Source organism: Emydura macquarii, unplaced genomic scaffold, assembly GCF_026122565.2.
Source record: "Emydura macquarii macquarii isolate MOO-44397 ecotype Brisbane River unplaced genomic scaffold, CSIRO-AGI_Emac_v2 contig_2768, whole genome shotgun sequence".
In the NCBI taxonomy this organism is placed as follows: domain Eukaryota; kingdom Metazoa; phylum Chordata; order Testudines; family Chelidae; genus Emydura; species Emydura macquarii.
The window spans coordinates 50,593,624-50,615,325 of NW_027132905.1; the positions used below are offsets into that span (position 1 = coordinate 50,593,624).

General features: G+C 46.1%; 1 protein-coding gene across 5 annotated transcripts in view; it reads left to right on the plus strand.

Annotated features, from left to right (window-relative positions):
• The window catches only part of RCC2 (regulator of chromosome condensation 2), a 32,390-nt gene that overhangs the window by 3,979 nt on the left and 6,709 nt on the right, over positions 1 to 21,702 (plus strand). For all 5 annotated transcript variants that reach the window (XM_067567565.1, XM_067567564.1, XM_067567563.1 and 2 more), the window contains 8 exons: positions 4,973 to 5,066; positions 11,786 to 11,929; positions 12,925 to 13,056; positions 13,311 to 13,399; positions 15,066 to 15,180; positions 16,565 to 16,731; positions 18,526 to 18,706; positions 19,049 to 19,154. In XM_067567565.1, the coding sequence (XP_067423666.1) occupies positions 4,973 to 5,066; positions 11,786 to 11,929; positions 12,925 to 13,056; positions 13,311 to 13,399; positions 15,066 to 15,180; positions 16,565 to 16,731; positions 18,526 to 18,706; positions 19,049 to 19,154 (1,028 nt within the window). The remainder of the gene's footprint in view (positions 1 to 4,972; positions 5,067 to 11,785; positions 11,930 to 12,924; positions 13,057 to 13,310; positions 13,400 to 15,065; positions 15,181 to 16,564; positions 16,732 to 18,525; positions 18,707 to 19,048; positions 19,155 to 21,702) is intronic.

Below are 21,702 nucleotides of genomic sequence, written 5' to 3' on the forward strand. Positions count from 1 at the left end.
GTGTAATAGGCGCCTATATAAGAAAAAGCTCTGAATATCAAGACTGTCCCTATAAAATCGGGACATCTGGTCATCCTACTCGTGCCCATGCTCCCTGTCTGGGATTGCCCTGTCCCTGCCTGGCAGTGTGTGGGATTGGAGCCGCATTAGACACTTTAGGGGATGTTATTACAGGGCACGGGGATTATTTATTGTTTAGAGAGAGAGAGAGAGAGACTGTTTGAGGTTCCCGCCTTGTGTCTCTGGCAGTGGCAAATTAATCTGGGGGTGGGAGAAGAAAAGGAAGCGGTCAGCGCACATGCCCGGTTGCTCCAACCCTTTTTTTTTTTTCTTTCCCTCCCATCTCCCCAGGACATGGGGGAAGCCCTGCTACTGTAGCAGGGGTCAGGTGGGCAGTGCGCATGTGTGTGCTGCTTGTGTTCCCCTCCCCAGAATGCAAGGGAAGCCTTGCTGTCTTGTAAATGCAGAAGAGAGCTTGTTGCGCATGCCCCGTTTGTTCTCTCCCCTCCCCCTCCGGTCTCACCAGGAGGTGGGGGAAGCCCTGCTTGGCAGCTTGTATCATGGGGGCAGAGGCAGCAGAGATCTTCTTGATTAGCATTGTTGCCAGCCACAGTTCTCTTTTTTTTTTTTCTTCTTCTTTTGTCTGGGTCATAGCTGCTTGCAAGGAGAGAGAGAGAGAGAGGCAGGGAGCTGGAAAGTGCACAGAGTTGCTGTTGATCCCTAATTAAAATGGTCTGACTAATTAAAGCTCCTGACTTTTGCAACCCCCAAGCATCTGGAATGAGCTGAAATGTTCTGCTGAAGCAAGCACTGATCTTAAGAAACTTCTGTAATCTCCTTTCGCAAGAAACGGCATGTAAAAAAATGCTGGAGTCATGACTCGTCCATGCTGCGTGTATTAGGATGAGTGTCCTGCGTTATAGTGCTCGGTTTTATATAGCAGCCAGAGTTTGCAGGGCACAGAATAAATAAAATGCAGTCTCTGCTCCAAAGAGGTTACAATTTAAACCCCAGATTTTACAGTCGGCTCCAGGCAGGTGGAACCTCAGGCCCCTGTGCAGCCCCAGTGATGGCTGTGCTGTGCTGATCAGTTGCATGACTGAGTCTCAAAGTTAGATATTACAAAAAAGAGAGAGAGTCAGACAAGGGCAGAGGGGATTGGAGCAATGAGATGGAGAGTACTTTGAATAATGTTAATGTGGTTACTTAGGCCTGTTTTGAAAGCATCTTGGCAGCTTCTGTTTTAGTGACTGTAAATTTTTGTTTGCAGTTATGAGCAGCAAAATCCTCCTTACCCCTGGGACCTTTATAGAAACAACAGGTCTCCCGTGAGGCTGTTCCGTAAGAAACTTTAAACACGTGACTGACTTGTTGACATTGCTTCTGCAGCAGCTTTCAGCATCTTCATGAGGATGCATTTTCTTTGTTATGGGAAGTATGGCTTGTGTTCAGGGACTGGCATCTATGTAGGGGGCTGGACTCCTGTTAGATGATGATGCTGTGATGGTGGCTAGAATGTTAAAGGAATTGGTAATAGCAGAAGTGTTGGGGGTGGCGTGAGCAGTCGGTCTGGGTTTTGTTTGCTTCCCTTCTACTAACCGGTTAAGAGCAGAAGCGTTTCAAATATTTATTGGTCTAGTAGTTTTTCTCCTCATAGAGCAGAGGCACGTGCCGAACTGAAAGGTTAGTACAGTGCAGCCTATTTTAAACCTCCAGAGACCACTCATGATGAGACTTCAGAAGAATATTCAAAACTGCATCCAGTTTAAGCCTTTGGGTTGTGATGATGCATCTATTTAAACTTCCGAACATAGAGGAAAGCAGGGATTTGGATCTGCAGGTACTCGGCTCCTCTGAAAACCTGGCCTACAGTGTCCATAGATGCTATGATGGAAAGGCCAAACTAGACTATAGAGTCCTTGATTTTCACCGTGTTAACCACGCTCCAACTTGTTTGGACCTTTTGTACTTGTGGATACAGCCAGCTCTCAGTGTTTGATTTGTGGGTAGGGGAGTGAGCAACGGGAACGGTTTTATGTACAAACGAGCTACGGAAAGTTGCTTCTGCTTTGATGTGGCTTGGCCACTTCTTGTCCTGTATGTTATGGGACTTGGAAAGGGAGGGACCCATCCTTCAGCCTGCTTTGCCAATAAGATCTAAGCTACGCTGTTGCATGCACATGTAAATCTATGATCTTTGCCTCTGCTGACAGAATGTGGCGTAACGTTCCCTTTGCTCTGACTGAGCAAGTAGTGTCGGTCATTTAGTGGGGATGCTAGTTTAATGATGCAGCAAGATCGCACAGTGCCATAGTGTGACTCCTGTTACACACACAGTTGGTTTGTGAACTCTGGGATGAATCCACGACATAAGAGAGTTTTTAAGCCAGTCTTATTTACTTGCCCTGTTTTGGAGTTGATTGCAATGATACACTCCCGAATGGACAAGCACCTTTAACAACCTTTCCTTGTCTACAAGATGCCGCCTTCCAAATGAGTTTGTTAAAAGGTTGAACATCAGTGTTTTAAACATCTTTTTTTCCCTTGAGATACAATTCCAAAGTAATTTTACCCTGGAAATCCCATTTTGCTGATTGAAGAAGGCTCAGTATTTTTTCCCTTCCATTACATCCATCTTAGCACAAATTACGTGAGTAGAATTCTAAATAAGCAACAGAGCTCCAAAGAGTGTAGTTAGGTTAGCATAGAGGGATGATTTCTTTGGCCTGGTCTTTTAACCTGAATAATACTGAACATTCTGGGCTTGGCAACTTCCCTGCAAGGAAACTGGACTCCACTTCAATAGGTCGAATATCCTTATCTTGTCTTTGCTGCGTTGATGTATTCTTCCCATAGCTGTTGTACAGCATCTTGTCATCCTGCCTGTCCCAACAAAAACAAAATAAAACAACCCCAGACCAAATATTTTTATTAATCCCAACGTTATTAATAACTCTTCAAATCTGTCAGGTCTCCCAAGCCACTGTATCCGTCAGCTGTGAGAAGCATCTGTAGTTACTGCAGTGTATTACATTAAAACACTTTTTAGCATGGTTCCGCTTGCCCTACTTCCAAGGTATCTGCAATCAAACTGCTGCTCAGTAGCATTGTCTAGATTCTGATTGTGTGACGGGAGCAGAATATCTGCATGCTGAGTGAAATGCTAGCCACGTTGTACAATGCCATGCCGCATCTTCAGCATTCCCAGGTGTGGTTGCTGGTGTACAGCATTACATACTCAATTGATTGGAGTGGACATCTGATGGGAAACAGCTGCTTGAACATAATTTTTTTCTACTTCATTTTATTATCCGTTGGGCAGATCAGGAAAAATTGTAGGAGTAAAGTCAGTTGCACCTACTAGAGGGCTTTGCCTCAGGAAGCAGTGCCTGTTTCTTAAGACAGATGCTTTGATGTAACATAATTGCGATGTAGTGGGGGAGCATAGGCTCTGGAATCCCTGCTGCAGAAATAAAATTCATGGCCTATCAGTGAAAGGAAAAGGGGGACAGAGGAAACTGGGTGTGATCTAAAATAGTCGACCATTTGAAAGACATGGGGTTCTAATCTCTCTGATAAAGATCTTTCTTTAAATAATTTAAATTAAGTGGCTTCCTTGTCAGATTCTTGGGCTGTTTCTCTTCCTTTGAATGGGTATCTATGTAAACTAAACCCTCCCTCCCCCCAGCTGTTTGTTACAGAACTTGTGGTGTTGGAAGGACCTCTGATGTGTTAGCTTTTAGCTACCTACTTGAGAGCAAACCAAAGGAAACCTAATTTCCCCAGGCTTGTAAAAGTCATAGGCCGCAGTTTGACGCATTCTCTTGGTTGGAATTCTCAAAGGTTGGAATGGCTTCTTGGGTTTTATATGGTCAGTGACTGCAAACGTGATGGCTGGGATGCACAAAGGAGCTTTACAGAGTTAAGCCCCCAGCTCCTATTGTATTTCAAGACTAGTTGGGTGCCCAAATCCCTTAGGTTCCTTTGACAATCCCACCCAATCACTTAAATGAAAGCTCTGTAATTCTTGTTCCAATTCTTATTTTTAAACCTTCTTAACATGGGTAAGTTCAGACCTGTGGGTGCTCTTCTGTCATTCGCCTTTGTGAGCTGCACGTGGAGAGAGCATTGCAGGGTGGATGATGCTGGTTTTTGTTTTCTGAGCTGTGGGCGCGTTCGGTGCATAAAGGGCTGGATTTACAGTTGGTGCTTTTGTTGCTGATTGGTTCAGAATAAGTAACCTGGCTGGACAGCCTGCTTTCTTGCTTGGCTGGCAGGGTGCTGTGGAGCATGAACAGTGGGGCATGAACAGGGCAGGAGTGCTGTGCAGTGATGCCTCGGCATGGGGATGGGATGGTGGCAGGCTCTGAAGGGAGTCCCCTCTTGACTAGTAGGATGATGGTCACAGGGTGGGCCATACTTTAGAAGAATAAGGGCTAAAAGTGCAGCGGGTTGCCAGAATGAAGTGGGGGTTCAGGGACAGGTCCCTGACATTTGTGAAGGTTTGAACCAGTGCATGGTGCATTGGACATAACTCTCTTAACAGTTGAAATCTTCAGCCTAATCTGTATAGTACAGGGTGTTACATCTGCTGTATCCTGTCTGTAGCACTGGTCTTTCTATATCTGTTTATCTTCTCTCAGTTCTGTGAATGTAGCTTGCGAATACCAGTGCTGATCGATCGTTGCTATAATGCATTTGGAACTAATTTTCAGCAGATTTTGAAGAAGAAAAATCAGCCTAAAAATAAACAGTGGTTATCATTGCAGTTCTACAAACCGCAATGGTATTGCATGCAATAAAACACTCCCCGGTTGCTCGGAGCCTCTAAATGAACGGTAGCAATGCTAACAAACTCTTTGGTTTCATGCCACCTGCTCTCCCCTTATGTAGAGGTAATTGCAGAACAGTTGCAATTCCTGTTTCCCTTTCCTGTGTGCTGAGCTGATTTGTTTCTTTTTACACCTGGCAGAAACTTGAAGGGTCCAAGTGCAAGGGGCAGCTTCTGATATTTGGAGCAACCAACTGGGACCTGATTGGGCGTAAAGAAGTGCCAAAACAGCAAGGTAGGATAAGCCCATTGTGGATAAAATGACACTGTTAATGATAGATCTGCATTGCAATCAGGAGGTGTGATTGTGGCTCATGTACGCAGAGCTGAGGCTAGCTTTGATTTGCAGTATCGCTTCCTGATTGCAGTGTAGACATCCTTTAGGTGACAAGCCTGATGTCTGTTGCTTCACTCTTTTTCTACCTTCCCCATGCCAAAAACAGTCTTTTTCAGGGTCAGGACGAAGCCCTCAGAAAGGAGGATGCTGCAGTCTTAAAACTGACATTCTTCGGATAGCCAAATGACCTGCAAAGGAGTTAAAATATCAAGCCAGGGGTCAGAGGGAATTGTGGTTTGCAGTAAGGCATTGGCCAGAGGCATGTTCTAGCGTGGACAAGCTGTCTGAGTGTGATGAGATCGTTAAGCACCGTTAGTAGGCATCATCACAGTGTTGCCTCATCTGAAAGGGGGTTCCATCAGCTGTGCATTCCCCCCTTGAGCCATGCTGGGAATATTAGTTCAGTGCCAGTTCTAAGAGAAGTATGCCACCTGCATCCCTTCCCTGGAGATTTCCTGGTCCGATTTTTGACATGCCCAACCATAGTCAGCTTGTGAGCGCTAATAAGAGTCTGCTGAAGACAGTGTGGCTGTAGCTTCACAGCTTTAACTTTGGTAGTTTTTATTAGAAAGTTAGGACACAGCTCACAGAATACAGCCCTGCTTTAATGCCCATTCCCACCTTTTGCTTTCCACAGCAGCACGTGAGGCAGTGCTGTGTGGAAACCTTTGAATTCCTAAAAGTTCTGAACAAGGGCCAGTCTAGGAGTGAATGGGGCAGAAGGAGGCCATTTGAGAGGCGCATCAGAGCCAGGTATTCACAGAGGGTTTTACTTTCTCTTTCTCCAGTCTGTGCAATGGCCCTGTTATCAGCCAGCCGCACATGGGCCTGATCCTGCTATTGGGCACATGTATCATTGGGTATGCTGAAAAACTGTCAGGTAGACATGCCCACCAGTGGACTTTTGCAACACTCCAAAAATTCATGCTCCATATCCAGATCAGAATCTAGCCCAAAAGCCATTGAAGCCAAATCGACCATGTCAATGCTTTGCAGGGCAGCGCTCTATTATGATGGTTAGACCACTTTGAGGGCTCCTGTGAGGCGTGGGGTTTCTTGCTCCTTCGTGTGAAGTGATCGAATTCTAGGTGTTGAGCACGCTTTAGGAAGAACAAGTGATGAACAAGAGCTTAAGGTATACTGAGTTGGTTTTGGGTGTGAAAGAATAGAAATGCTAAGAAGTGTTTTACAGCAGTACGTTGATTAGACTAAGAAATAGTGGTTGAGGTGTTGCCCTGATTTCGGGGAGTCCCCCTTATTTGGGGGAGATCTGTAACATTTTAGAAAACAAGAAGTGGCCGGGGGGGAATGTGTGTTAATGTATTAAAAAAAACGTTTATACTCCATTATGTAACCTTGTAGATATGTGGAAGAGGCCGTGCTTTCTATGAAAGCTCACACCAGAGTCTGTTCTATTTACTGATGGCCTGATTTCCAGAGTTGCTTCGCACTCTCAGCTTGCAGCGCTTTTGACTATCAGCCCAGGCATTCATTGAAATATGCTCTTTAAAGACTTACTTGTAGATTTGTGTCTCAGTATCATGTGAGAATGAAGGACAGAGACACCTTCTCCACTGGCCTTGACAACTCTCAGCCTCTCTGTTATCATGAGGTTGCCTCCTTGTCTGAACTCAGACACTGTGCTCTTTGTTTGGGCTGTCGCTTAAAGGCAAACTACACCTATTGTGTTCAGCCCAGCAGTCTGAAAGTTCAAAGTAAAAAGTATTTCTTGCTCTGGAAAATGATGAAATGTGTGGCTGTTTTTAAATCCGTAATTAGTGTAGCATTTCTGAACCTTGGACTGAAGAGAGCCATCAGAGAAGGATGGGCCAGTAGTTAGAGCACTCCCCCAGGACTTGAGATCTGTGTGGGAGTCCCTGCTCTGCCCAGATTTCCTGTGACACCTTGGGCAAGTCACTTAGAGAGATTAAGCCTCCATTCTGTATCTGTACAATGGGAATAATAGCCCTGCCCTGCTTCATGGGGGTGGGGTTGTGAGAATCAATGTATTAAAGATTGTGATGCACTCAATACTATGACAACAGGGACCATGTAAATGGCCCAGAATAGCTAGATCCTGCTGAAGTACCGTGATGCTGACTGTGGGGAGAGTCCTGTGGGTTAGACATTCCAATAACGGTTTAACTATGAGAACTCTGATATTTAAACAAACAGCTGATTTTTCTGGCTGCTAAATTAATATTAAAATGGCTTTATAGTCTTTGGAGTATGGGAATCTGCAAAGGAAAGAGCATGTGACAGCACCTTTCAGCAAGATGGTAGCTCCAAGGTGGCAGCCTCAAAAATGACCATTGAGAAGCACTGAGTTAGGGGATTTAGGCACACAGCTCCCACCAAATTTAACGGGAGTTGCATGGTTAAATGCACTAGTTGGCTTTGTACATTTTAAGAGCAGCAATTAACAGATTTCCTCCATCCCAGTTAGTCAGTGCAGTAGACAGTGAAATAGCTGGATGTAAACCATACCAGAGGGGAATTAAAAACCACAGTTAAACTGCATTCCAGAGTTGTTAACATGAGGCGCAGATACACCCTTCTTAAATGGTATGAAATAGAGCAGTCCTGCTTCGTTTCTGTTGTCCAAGATAAGTATGTGCAAACCGCTCCTGTTTCCCTTTTCTGAATAAGTAACACACCGGCCATTGCTGCATATGTCTAGTTTCACTACCCTACTGGTAAACGACACTCAGAGATTCTAAGGTCAAAGGGGGCTAGTATGATCAGCTAGTCTGACCTGCACAATGCAGGCCACAGAACTTCACCCACCCACTCCTGTAATAAACCCTCTAACTTATGACTGAGTTATTAAAGTCCTCAAATCATGGTTTAAAGACTTTAAGGTACAGAGAATCCACCAGCAAGTGACCTGTGCCCCATGCTGCAGAGGAAGGTGAAAAACCCCTAGGACCTAGCCAATCTGCCCTGGGGGGAAATTCCTTCCCTACCCCAAATATGGTGGTGATCAGTTAAACCCTGAGCATGTGGGAAGGACTCAGCAGCCAGACACCCAAGAAAGAATTCTCTGTAATAACTCAGAACCCCCCCATCTAACATCCCTTCACAGGCCATTGGCATATCTACCATTAGTAGTCAAAAACCAGTCAACTGCCAAACTAGGCTGGCCCATCATACCATCCCCTCCATAAATGTATCAAGCTCCGTTCTGAAGCCAGCTAGGTTTTTTGCCCCTACTGCTCCCCTTGGAAGGCTATTCCAGAATTTCACTCCTCTGCTGGTTAGAAACCTGCATCTAATTTCAAGTCTAAACTTCCTGTTGGCCAGTTTATAGCCATTAGTTCTTGTGTCCACATTGGCACTGAACTTAAATAATTCCTCTCCCTCCCTGGTATTTATCCCTCTGATGTATTTATCGAGAGCAATCATATCTCCCCTAAACTTTCTTTAGCTTAGGCTAAACAAGCCAAGCTCTTTGAGTCTCCTCTCATAAGACAGGTTTTCCATTCCGCGGATCATCCTAGTAGCCCTTCTCTGCACCTGTTCCAGTTTGAATTCATCTTTCATAAACATGGGGGACCAGAACTGCACACTGAGATGAAGTCTCACCAGCGCCTTATTTAACAGTACTAACACCTCCCTTTCTTTACTGGAAATACCTCGTCTGATGCATCCTAGGACCACATTAGCTTTTTTCATGGCCACATCACATTGGTGGCTCATAGTCATCCTGTGATCAACCACTACGCCCAGGTCTTTCTCCTCCTCTGTCACTTCCAACTGATGCGTCCCCAGCTTATAGCAAAAATTCTTGTTATTAGTCCCTAGATGCATGACCTTGCACTTTCCACTATTAAATTTCATCCTATTTCTATTACTCCAGTTTACAAGGTCATCCAGATCTTCCTGTATGATATCCCGATCCTTCTCTGTATTGACAGTACCTCCCAGCTTTGTGTCATCCGCAAACTATATTAGCACATGCTCACTTTTTGTGCCAAAGTCAATAATAAAAAGAGTAAATAAGATCAATCCCAAGACCGATCCCTGAGGAACTCCACTAGTAACCTCCCTCCAGCCTGTCAAGTCACCTTTCAGTATGACCCCTTGTAGACTCCCCTTTAACCAATTCTTTATCCACCTTTCAATTTTCATATTAATCCCCATCTTTTCCAACTTAACTAATAATTCCCCATGTAGAATCATATCAAATGCCTTACTGAAATCTAGGTAAATTAGATCCACTGCATTCCCTTTGTCTAAAAAATCTGTTATCTTCTGAAAAAAGGAGATTAGGTTGGTCTGGCACGATCTACCTTTTGTAAAGCCATGTTGTAATTTTATCCCAATTACCATTAACCTCGATGTCCTTAACTACTTTCTCTTTCAAATTTTTTTCCGAGTCCTTGCATACTACTGAAAGTCAAACTAACAGGCCTGTAGTTACCCGGATCCCTTTTTTTCACCTTTCTTAAAAATAGGAACTATGTTAGCAATTCTCCAGTCATACGGTACACCCCTGAGTTTACAGATGCATTCAAAATCCTTGGTGATGGGCTTGCAATTTCATGTGCTAGTTCCTTTAATATTCTTGGATGGAGTTTATCATCCCCCCCAGCCCCTTCCATAATGTATTCCTTTATGGTATCCCACCACTTCTCCTTGTCGGCCCCTCTATCTTTTTCCTTCAGTCTTGATCTGTTGGACTCTCTCAGCACCATAGTTGTCAGGAGTGCATTTCACATGATCAAACTCTCTAAGCTTGCATTCTCTCAGTTTTTTCATTTATGGGTGTTACTTTGAGCACATCTCAACATACATGTTCCTCACGTGGTCTTTCTTGCTTACACCGTTTATCCATCTCAACATTCACATTTTGGTGGAACAGATTGTTTGCTCCAGTTTCTTCTGTTGCATAATATTGAGTGCCATACATTAAAACTGGACGGGCCACCGTTTTATTGACTTTCCCTTCAATCTTACTGGTATCTTCTTGTCACATACGACACCACTTATCTCTCTCCATTTGAGCCAGGTTTTATATTCCTAGCTCTAATTTTGTCCTCTGTTTCCCCATTTTTCCAGATTCTGGAACCCAGATACTTGCAATTTTACATTTTCGCTATTGTCTGCCCATCTAGTTTCAAGGCTATTTCTTCAGTGTTCATGTTATTGAAGTTACATACCATATACTCTGTTTTCCTCTGCTTATGTTGAGCCCACGTCTGTCCAGCACATCTCTGTATTCATAAAGATTCTTTTCTATGCAGTGAAGAGAAAGATCATGTAGAGCATCATATGCAAACAGCATGCACCAAGGTTTCTCTTTCTGTATGTTCTTTGCGACAGTAACTGGGATAAGGATAGACATACCATAATCATTCAACATTTGTAGCTAAAACAAGCAGATGTAATAATTGTCAGCTGCCATTACTGGAAACCAGCAGCCTCTAACAAACTCCCCTGTGGTATTCGCAGTCACACTTCACACACAGACTGCAGAGTTTTGTGACGAGGAAGCCCAACAACAAAATGCAAGCTCTGTAGCTCTTTGCACACTCCTGTGATGTGGTGGAAGTTTGAAATTCTTGTCATTGTAATTTTTTTTTTAAAGTGCATGAAATTGCTTAGAGCTCAAGATTGGCACTTGTTGTAAATCTAAATAATACAGTGCAATAACTACAGTGCTCAATGGTGGTAGGTCATTGGCGAAGAAAGGAGTAAAGGCATAAAGGAAGATGGCTAGAACAAATAGGATTTAATATGCATAGAGTGGCATCATAACTCAGTTTGTAGGTAGTGCACTTCATCAGTCTGAGACGCTCATTCCTGGTCCTGAATGCCTCAACTATCATTGAAGTCAGTGGGTGCTTGATACCTTCCAGGATTTGGCCCTTTGTCCAATTTTACACATAAGGTACAATCTGTAGGTACCCAGCTGGGTGCCGTGAAGACTCATTGATGTTTCCAAAGCACTTTGGGATCCTTGGATAGAGGTGCTGTACTACAATCCCATTATAAGTTTGAGGAAAATTAAGGCATGAAGGATCAAGTGACTCCTGAAGTCATGCAATATTTTTATTTAAAGCATCATTGTATTCTATGATCAAAGCCACCTAAGTAGGATGCAGGTAATTGCAACAGTGACTTTAAGGGGGGGGCCTCAGTGAACCAGTTCTTTCTATAGCATCATCGCTTTGTCAGAATGCCTGTAATTGCTGGGACTGCTTTGTTAGGTAGTTCTTGATCTAATTAACCTGTCAGTAGAAATCAACAGTGTTAATATGACTCTGAAATGTCACAAATCTCCTGCCGTCCTTTCCCTCTTCCTGTCTCATGTTGACAACCAGCACCGTCCTGTAGCACGACAGAACATTGAGATGAACGTTAGATGTCAGTGGAAAACTATTTTGCTTTATGCAGTAGCAGGTACATAAAATATAACCATGAAGCAGCTGCCTGATGTGAGTTGAAGGAACTGCGTAGTTTTGGATAAACTCTGGGACAAAACTGAATCCACCAACATGTCCCTAAAAGTGGGTTTTCTGTGTGGACAGTGATTTGTTAGAGATGATTTTAGAGCACTTGCTGCTGACTTCATGTTATTGGTAAGACTTGTCTGTACTCCGCTCTCTCTACAGTGGCTTACCGTAATCTGGGCCAGAACCTGTGGGGGCCTCACAGGTATGGATGTCTCTCAGGGATTCAGGTACGGACCGTGGTTTCGGGATCGTGTGCAGCTCACAGTCTCCTCATCACCACAGAGGGGAAGCTCTGGAGCTGGGGTGAGTAGTTGGCACAAGCAGTGTGTCTGAGTAGCTCTTGGATCATGAATGAAATAAAGATCCTGCTAGCATAAAAGAGGGCAGTGGTCTCTGCACAGCTCTGAATTACAGCAGACTCCTAAGATTATTGGCTATCTAGCCGGCGTGTTGGGAACTTGGATCATTCAGAACTGGTTCCTGAAACAGCCTGGCCTTCGGCCTAGTTTTGAAGGGATATGTGGAACTAATTTTTACGTTCCCCAAACTCTTCTGTTAAGTGTGTATTAGCCAAGTGATCTAGACTCTTTTCCCAGATTCCACCAAGCAAACTTGCCTGGTGTGTCCCAAGAGCTGCCCTTGAAACAGAGTTCAGTGGGATGGATTCGCTCTTTGATGGCTAGTGGGTAACTCACCCCTTGCTGTATCTTGTGAGTCCCAAGGAGACTAGTTCAGATGCACTGCACACTAGAACAGTGGTTCTCCACCTTTCCCACATCATGGCTCCCATACTACAACTGGAAAAAAGCTTCCTTCATCTAGCCATAAAGAAAGGGAACGTGCTCACGAACCCTTGAGACCTGTTGCTATCCCCAGGGTAGGAACTCATGCACTAGGCAAGCTTTGCTTGGGAAGGATAGAAAAATCATAGTTGATTAGGGGTAGAAGGGACCTTAAGAGGTCATCTAGTCCAACTCCCTGCTCAAAGCAGGACCAACCCCAACTAAATCATCCCAGCCAGGGCTTTGTCAAGCTGGGCCTTAGAAATCTCTAAGGATGGAGATTCCACCACCTCCCTAGGTAACCCATTCCAGTGCTTCACCACCCTCCTAGTTGAAAAAGTTTTTCCTAAAACTTAATGTTCAAAGGATGTTTTCTCCTCGTGTGAGGCCTGGTCACAGCCGTGAAGGGGCACAAGGAAATGGATTTCTGAGTCTCCTTAGTATGTTCTTCTCCTTTTCTAAAATTAAAGGTCATCACTTCGCTCATACGTGTTGTTTGTGTGCATGCTTCTCTAGGTCGGAATGAGAAAGGGCAGCTGGGACACGGAGATACCAAGCGCGTGGAGGCTCCAAAACTCATTGAAGTTCTTAGCAATGAGGTGATTGCATCAGCAGCTTGTGGACGAAACCACACACTCGCTCTGACAGGTACGGGTTTGTGCTGGGAAGGAGGAATTAAGGCTTGCTATATTGATCTCCCCTACAGGACATTTCAGAATACTGGAGCAAACAAGGAATGGGTGCATCAAATATTTATCCTCAAGAAACACACAATGCACCTTGGGAATATGAGACCTAATTTAGGGCTAGGTGCCAATGGGAGATGGAGTCTTATTGTGCCATCCTGGGGCTATTGTGAATCCCAAGGAGACTAGACATTTTTTTTTCCCCTCTTGTTCCAGAGAATGGCTCTGTATTTGCATTTGGAGAGAACAAGATGGGACAGCTGGGTCTTGGCAATCAGACGGATGCAGTTCCAAGTCCCACTCAGGTAATTCTAATGCTCTTTGGGTTTCCTCTCTGTCAATGGGTTCTTTAATTTCTCACATCCTGTCTTGTTGGCTACTGTATTAGTGACCATTTTGGGGCCGTATTGATCCTAAAACCAAATTGCTTGGACTTAGTTCCAATAAGAGGAGTGAAGGTGGGGGGAGACGACGAATCTCCACCCAGAGCAATAATTTATGTATGTTTTCTGATTTCCTTCTGTTGTTGTTTCTTGACCTGGAATACGTGATGTGATCTATTTGCTGGACCAGCACAAAAGCCCTGTCCAAACTGAAGATCATACAGTGTTATCTGAGTCACTTTAAATCCTGCTGTCAGAGTGGTACTGGCTAACATGGTTTACCTGGCCAGCGTGGATGGTCCAAACCGTTTTAAAGCCATGCTCTAGATTAGATTGCTGTGTAGTCTAGAACATAGATTATGAAGCCAGAAGAGGCCAGTGTGGTCATCTAGATCATCCTGTAACTTTTAAGCATGGTTTTAAAATTGTTTTGCTTCCCGCTCAACGGCCAGGCAACCCAGTGTCTAAGCAGCTCAGCTAATAGATTGGTCCCTGGTGTGGCTGGCGACTGACAGCATCCCATGTGAATTTTGGGACCTCCCAACTCCTTAGCTTTGGTGAAAATCCGCAATTTTAGGTAGACGAGCTCTGAAATTTTCGTATCTCAAAGTCAAAACAATGGTCAAATGACCTGTTTCTTAGCCATTCCCATTCTTGTCTTGAAAACAAAATGGATCAGGGATGAGAGTTTTCAAACCTCAGCATGGAGATGATTAAACAGAACCCACCACTGCCGTATAATCACTGTCTGGTATCCGTTCTCTTATGGGTCTGGGCTGAAGACACAAGAGCCAAAGGGTAGCAAAATATTAGCTGACGAGAATGTCTAGCTGAGGGCAGAGCTGAAGTTCACCCCAAGAGCTGTGATAAGAAACTCTACGGTACATCTACATGGGAGCTGAAGGCGTAATAACCCACGCTAGCTCTGATTGAGCTGGTGTGCTGAAATAGAAGTGGAGCCGCTGTGGCGCAAGCAGTGGGAAGGGCGCGCCTCGCCACCGCAGTGTGTATCTAGCACTTCAGACGGGATTGTCCTCAAGGTGGCTAGCCCCTCCCACAAGGTGGCTAGCCCCTCCCACCACGTGGCTACACTCTGGCATGATCAGAGCTGGCGTGGGATGTCTCCTCAAGCCAGGAGTTATACCTCCAGCTCCAGTGTAGACATACCCTTAGTTCCTATTTTCTTCTGCTCCCTTCCCATTTTTGGTGGGTTATTTAGTGAATTGACCATTTTCCCCAAACCCTTTTTTTCCTCCTCCGCAGTATTAGGGCAGTTATTAAAATGACGAGCCAGATTTCTTCAGTTAAGTTTTCACAATTTTGCATGTAAATTGATGCACACTGAATATAGCCACCAGGTGTATGCAAATGTACTGCTTAATTATGTATGCAAATACCTGATTTGCCTAGGTAAGTTGGGCCTGGTATTTGCACATGTGTCTGAAAACAACTTGTGTGCCTTTTGAAATTCTAGCCATATATTTGTTCTGCGAGCTGGGCACTGCTCCTTGGCAGTCTAGAAGGGACATTTAACAGTCCCTCAGTTTCATCTATTTTCAAATGCTGCTGTTGTCTGCTTCCTTTGTAGATCATGTACAATGGCCAGCCTATTACCAAAATGACCTGTGGGGCTGAATTCAGCATGATAATGGACTGCAAAGGAAACCTCTATTCCTTTGGGTGCCCGGAATATGGACAGCTGGGTATGATAGTCCTTTAAAAATAAACCATCTAGTTGTACTGACAGCAGACTTAAAATCCAGCCTGAGGCAGCCACCAGGTTTTTTGTAGACTGGCATGTTGGTATAATCTAAACAATAATGGGGTGCGCATCTTATCTCGGTCCCCTTCCAGAGGGAAAGGTGGCCTTATGTTTAAAGACTAGGATCTGGCTTCTCTTCTCTCTGCTCTGTTTGTGTGAATGGTGCCTCAGTTTCCCCAGGTATACAATGAGAATGCTTCCATGCTGCCTTATGTGGGGGTGGTGATTGAAAGGGAGAGAGAAGTGCAAGCCGGCAGTGTTACAATAAAACGAAAGCCGGTGTCCCTTGAGTGTCCATAAACCCCCAGCATTTCGAATGCTAGACTGTAGCCGCCCATTTCTGCGGCACCAACAATATGCCAGTGTGCATCCAGGCAGTGTGTTCAATTATGCATGAGCTGTACTTTATCTGGTTCATATGTGTAGCTGTGATCTGCAGAACAGCGAGTGGGCATGCTCTCCTGAAATAGAGGCTTTGATGCAGTCTGAGCAGCCACTGCGTGCCTGTTCTTGGAGGGTGGCGAGGATTTCCAGAACTACACACCAAGCAGGCTTGAGAGGTCCCTGAGCGGTATGTCTGCACTACAATAAAAGACCCATGGCTGGCCCAGGCTAGCTGATTCAGGCTTGTGGGGTTATAAAATTGCAGTGTACACGTTTGGGCTCGGGCTGGATCCCATGCTTTGAGACCCCGTACAGTGTGGGGGAGAGTCTCAGAGCCCGGGCCCGAATGTCTACACTACAATTTTTAGCCCCGGGAGCCCACGTCAGCTGACCTGAGCTCTGAGACTTGGTGCTGTGGGTTTTTTATCGCAGCGTAGATGTACCCTGACTTGCTGGAGGTGCAGTTTCTTGACAAAATGGAATGACATTAAATTTCCTGTTAAGGGAAATGAGGTGAAAACCTAAAATTCCTTTATAAATGGAAAAAGCTCCAGAAATGGCTCACAAGGAATTCCTCCTCCTTTCCCCTTAATCAGAGTGGAAGCTGTTTGGGGCAGGATCTCTCTCTCTTTGTTCTGTGTTTGTACTGCACCTAGCACAAGGGGTGCATTGTCCGTGACTGGGGCTCCTAGGTGCTACTGCAGTACAGGCTGAACATAGTTAGAAATGTTCCACACCTCACTCTTCAGGAGGAGTATAAGGTTAGCAAAAAAACCCTGAGGAGTGTAAAGTTTTATAGAGTGGTGCTCATTTGTTTGCACTATATCATGGGATATCTGTTTGAGAGGTTTCCTGCTGAGTCACTGGGTGGTGTGGGCCAGGATAACCATCTATGCAGAGTTCCTTTTCCTTTTCACATCTGTCTCTTTGCCCTACAACAGGACACAATTCGGATGGGAAGTTCATCGCCCGTGCTCAGAGGATAGAGTATGACTGCGAGCTGGTCCCCCGTCGCGTTGCAATCTTCATCGAAAAGACAAAAGATGGGCAGATCCTACCTGTTCCTAACGTGGTCGTGCGAGATGTGGCCTGTGGTGCTAACCACACAGTAAGGCTGAGATTTCACCTGGCTGTCTGAAGCACTGAATGCAATAGTGCTCCTGAAAGAAACCGATTTCCTGTCTAGTGTTGATCCGCGGCAGTCATCAGGATTTTGCCGGGCTTTGATGGAAATTGATTTGACGAGTCCCCCCTCAATTTGCTGTACATTCCACCTGCGGTTAAATCACTCCTGGTGGCTGGCCGTTATGTAGTCTCTTCAAAAATGACTTTCATTTGTGCTGGAGTCGCAGTGGTAGTGACACAGCTGCACTGAAACGTTCTGATCCAGTTCCCAGAATTGTCAGAGTTCCAGGAGTTTTGGATTCAGAAACTCGGTTTGTCCCATCGCTAAACAGAAGTTACACTCAATCTAATTGAAAACCTTCCCTCTGAGGTGTTGAATCCTTCTGTGCTTTCCCTTCGCTTCTTTCCGTCAGCTTTAATTAAGGGTATAGCTACACTTGGACCTGCGGGTATGAGTCCCAGCTTGAGTCCTCTTTGCACTAGCTGTGCTTTGAGCTGGTGCATTGAAAATAGTGTAGCTATAGCTGTGTGAGCAGTGGGACAGCTAGCTGCCCTGAGTAAGTCCCTGTGGTCTCGGATCAAGACATACTCAGGGCTAATGGCCAATCCTTCTGCTTGTGCTCTGTTTCTAGTGTGCTAGCATGTGTGTGTGTCTCCTCAAGCGAGGAATCTCAGCCCCAAGTGCTGGCACACTAGAAGTACATTCATTCTAGCCCATCCAAGGGTTTGATCACAACTTGGTCTTGGTGCATGTAGAAACTTCTCTAGGGATAGTTGGATGCAAATACCTTTTCTTCACATAGCTAATTCACGCAGTGGAAGGACGGAAATGTCATCAGTCAGCTGATGCAGATCTGTAATACAGGAGCCATTTGTGCAAACCTTTGGTTTCTCTCTGCCCTGCTTAGCTTTCGAGTCCAATCTTGGCCTAATCAGATTATGACTCTAGTTTGTGTGGGAGGCGTTCTAAGTAGTTTGAATCCTTAAAATGTAAGGGTTTGAGAGGCATAATAATAGATTTAAAAATAAACCCCGTCCAGACCCGAAAATCCACTCCGTAACCGCTTGCTAAGCTACAGCAGAGGCAGACAGGCTTGTTAAGCAAATAATGGAGGAAAAGATACATGTGTCCCCACAGGATGCCTGAAGTATAAATGTCTTTTCCAGTTACTGAGACATTTCATCTGACTGAAGCTGTCATGTGACTTCACTCCTCTAGTACCGGGGGCCACATCTTGGGCGGCAGCTAAATTCTCATTGTTGTGTAAATGCATCAGGCAGAGTCCTGGTATTTTATTGCCCACTGTTGAATAGCTCTGAATAGAGCAACACAAAAGATCTGAGCAGGAATCCTGTGGGGTGAGGAGGGAGGGGAGTCCTCACCTTGTTTGCTCTTTCTCCACTTTAATCAATATTGGAGTCTGAAATTAGCTGAATTACCCAGCTATCTAGACACCTAGCCCTTTTTGCTTCTGGCTTTATTACTCTAGGAGAGGAGTGGGAAGATGTGACTTAGTGACAGTTAAGATAAGAATGGAATAGTTGGCAGAGCAAATAGTGAAACGTCCTTGTATTAATCGCATATTCTCAAAGGTTTCAGCCCCTGCAATGTGGAATTCGCCACAGGTTATTTTTATGCTGCTGGTACAGCTGCACTTAGTCTTCTGCCAAGATCTGTGGAGCAGAACCAATAATCCATTCTGCAAATAGCTGAATGATGGGGAGACTTCTTCCTGTATCTAAACCTAAGTCCATGTTGCCATCTGTCCCTCTGCAGCTTGTTTTAGACTCCCAGAAGCGTGTGTTCTCCTGGGGCTTTGGCGGGTACGGCCGGCTGGGCCATGCTGAGCAGAAGGATGAGATGGTGCCACGGCTGGTCAAGCTCTTTGACTTCCCGGGCCGTGGGGCGGCTCAGATCTACGCCGGCTACACCTGCTCCTTTGCTGTCAGTGAAACAGGTCAGTTGACCCGGCTTTCTTTGCAGATGGATCTTGGCATGAAGCCACCCTGCACAAAGCCTCTCTTTCTTCTGAGATCCACGCTCCAATAGGCTGCGTTTGTATCCATTCAGTGAGAGCTCTCTTATAAATCTTCCCAGTGGCTTTAAAATAAAAACTGGAGTTACCGACCAGCATGTGTTGCATCATCTCTGCAAATCCAAGTTGCTGATTTTTAGGAGACTCTCTACCATTGTGTGCGCGCGCGTGCGCGTGTGTGTGCGCGCATATTTCAGACCAATTTTTGTGTCTGAGAATATCTCAAAGCCTGAGAATGGTTTGCTTGTTTGCTCTGATTTGCAGGTGGCCTATTTTTCTGGGGAGCCACAAACACCTCCCGTGAGTCAACCATGTACCCCAAAGCTGTGCAGGACCTCTGTGGCTGGAAAATCCGCAGCCTGGCCTGTGGGTAAGTGACCACTCCTGTCTCCAGTACTGGGGAGGTGGTAACCCTTGTCCACAGCTTGCCTGAATGACATTGTAGCCATAGTGCTGTTATGTGACAGATCCAAATGCAGAAAGGGCTGACAGTAAGAACGGTGAATCTGGCCCACGTGAAATGGTGCCTACTGATACTTGCGTACATAGAGATCTGATTCAGTCATCCAGGCCTCGGGTCCAGCGCTGCTGTTGGATCCAGGCAGTGTTGCAGAGTTTATTTGCTTTTTGACCCTGTGGTGGGGGAAAAAGCTGCTGGATACATAGGGCATTCTTAATAGCAGTAGAGAAGGAAGGGAGGTCTGAGGCCTGATTAAAACAAGGGAGGAGGGAAATGGCCCAGGATAAATACACGTCTAGGTGCAAATCTCTCCTCCTAGAAAGGCTTGTTCCCCTGTCCTGTTCTGGGAGAGAGCTGACATCTTTGTTGAGATTCCTGAGGGGGAGTGGAGAGCCCCTCATGGGATGGTCTGTGACCTGCCAGTTCCTGCTGTGGGGATGGGATGAGGGGTTTTGTGGGGAGTTGCTGCAATTAACTGGGTGTGGGGATGAAACTCAAATCTTTAAAAGAGACCAGGTGGGTCTTTTATTAAACCAACTTCTGTTGGTGAGAGAGACCAGCTTTTGAGCTTACACAGAGCTTGTCTCTCCCACCAACAGAAGTGGGTCCAATTAAAGATATTTAACTCACCCGCCTTGTCCCGCTAATATCCTGGGACTGACAGGGCTACAACAACGCTGCCTACAGGTCTTTTTTAAAAAAGATATTTAATGATCAGTCGATTTGATCAGTAAACGCTCATCCATTCTCCAGCATTGATTGTAGCACTTCAGTGTGGGGGGGGATAGCGGGGGCTACTGTCTGTTTCTAGGTTGCTTAGAGGGTGCTTCTCCTTGTATTCATGGGACTTTTGTGAGCAGCTTGGGCATTTGGCTAGAGCTCCACGAGAAATTAATGATTCTCTCCCCTCCACACCTCTTCCTTAAAACTCTCTTCCTCCAGAAATCCTTCCTCCCCTGGTTTCCTACCCTCTTCACCCTCTCCCTTATCTGGCCTGGTGTCTCATGCCATGCCTATCTTTGTCTTGTCTGTCTCTGACTGCATGCTCTTCAGAGTGGGGAACATCGTGATCTGTTTGGAAAGTCCCCCTGTAAATATACTGTAACTAATTTTATTCTGATGCAAAGAAGAAACCTAACACATGACCTCCAAGTGCCCTACAAACCTGTAGTGTAAATCTTTACACTCTGATTTAGAAATTTCTTTCCCCACTCCCTTGACCCAGGAATTCCCCTGCATGTTCTTCTGTTGCTAAAAAGCAAGCAACTTCTGCTAGAAGAGCATTCATTCAAATGAACGTTGCTGTCTGATTTGCCTAACTGCCTTTCAGTGGGAGCATTGTATAAATGGAGATGGGAAGGGAATCTCCTAATGCAGTGGTGTACTGTGGGTCTCGGGCACCCGGGGGGCAATACTTGTATTTGCTTCTCCTCCCCCCCTCCCTCCCCAGTTGGTAGCAGTGCCCGTGGGGGGAGGGGGTGTCTGTGGGCCCGTTTCCTGCTCTTCCCCACTGCCCACACTCTCTGTGAGGAGCAGGAGTGATGGGCAAATGCCCTCAGGCCACCTGGTGGTGGTGGGGGGATGCCTGGTGGGGGGGCTGCCTGGCCCCTGTTCGTGGCTCCTTCATTGCTCCAGCGCAGGGGCGGAGAGGACAGGAGGTGGAGGGGTTGGGTCAGCACGGCTGCTGGGGATATCAGCTGGGGGCAGCTTCTCTGAGAAGGGCCTGGCTGGCGGGCCCCCCCCCCCCAGGCTAGTGCCCAGGGGCATGGCCCCCTCCCACCCCGCCCCCTCGGTGTGCCACTGACCTAATGTTTGTGTGAACACCTTTTTTTGGTTCAACCTCTCCTTGATTTTCTGGTAAAGGTTTTCTCTTGAGTATGTTACAGGATTCTCGCAACAATTTTTTTTTTGATGGCCTCCGCGTGCGGCCGCCATCTCTTGCTGTTGGCTGCTCTGGCAAACCCAGCTTTCTGTCCCTGCCTCCCACACCCCGCGGGGAGAGCCGCCCCTGGGATGGTGGGTTGGGAATTGACCGCCTGCCTGCAGAGTTCCAGGCTCCCCGTGCCCTAGCCGAGGAGCCGACCAGGGGACTGCCCTGGCTACCGAAGGCCTCTGCTGACCAGAGCCGCCTCCGGCACCGCCCACCCAGGCCTCACGTGTCTCCAGAAGTGCTGGCCAGAGCCCCCGAGGAGGCTGAACCCTACTGGCAGGGATAGAGCAAACACCAAGGCAGTGCATCTCCCTGCCCTTGCTAACAGCTGTTCAGGAACAACAGCTGGGCAGTGCAGGGAGAGGCTGCTGCTCTGCCCCACCCACAAAGCTCCGCCCATGCTTTGGAGGCTGTCATGGTGGCAAAGGAATCCGCTGATGGCCGCATGCGGCCATGGTGACCGCATTTGAAAAATGCTGCCTTAGGGAATGAAGGATAAGGGGGATCCATTTAGAGGCGGGGCTCTGT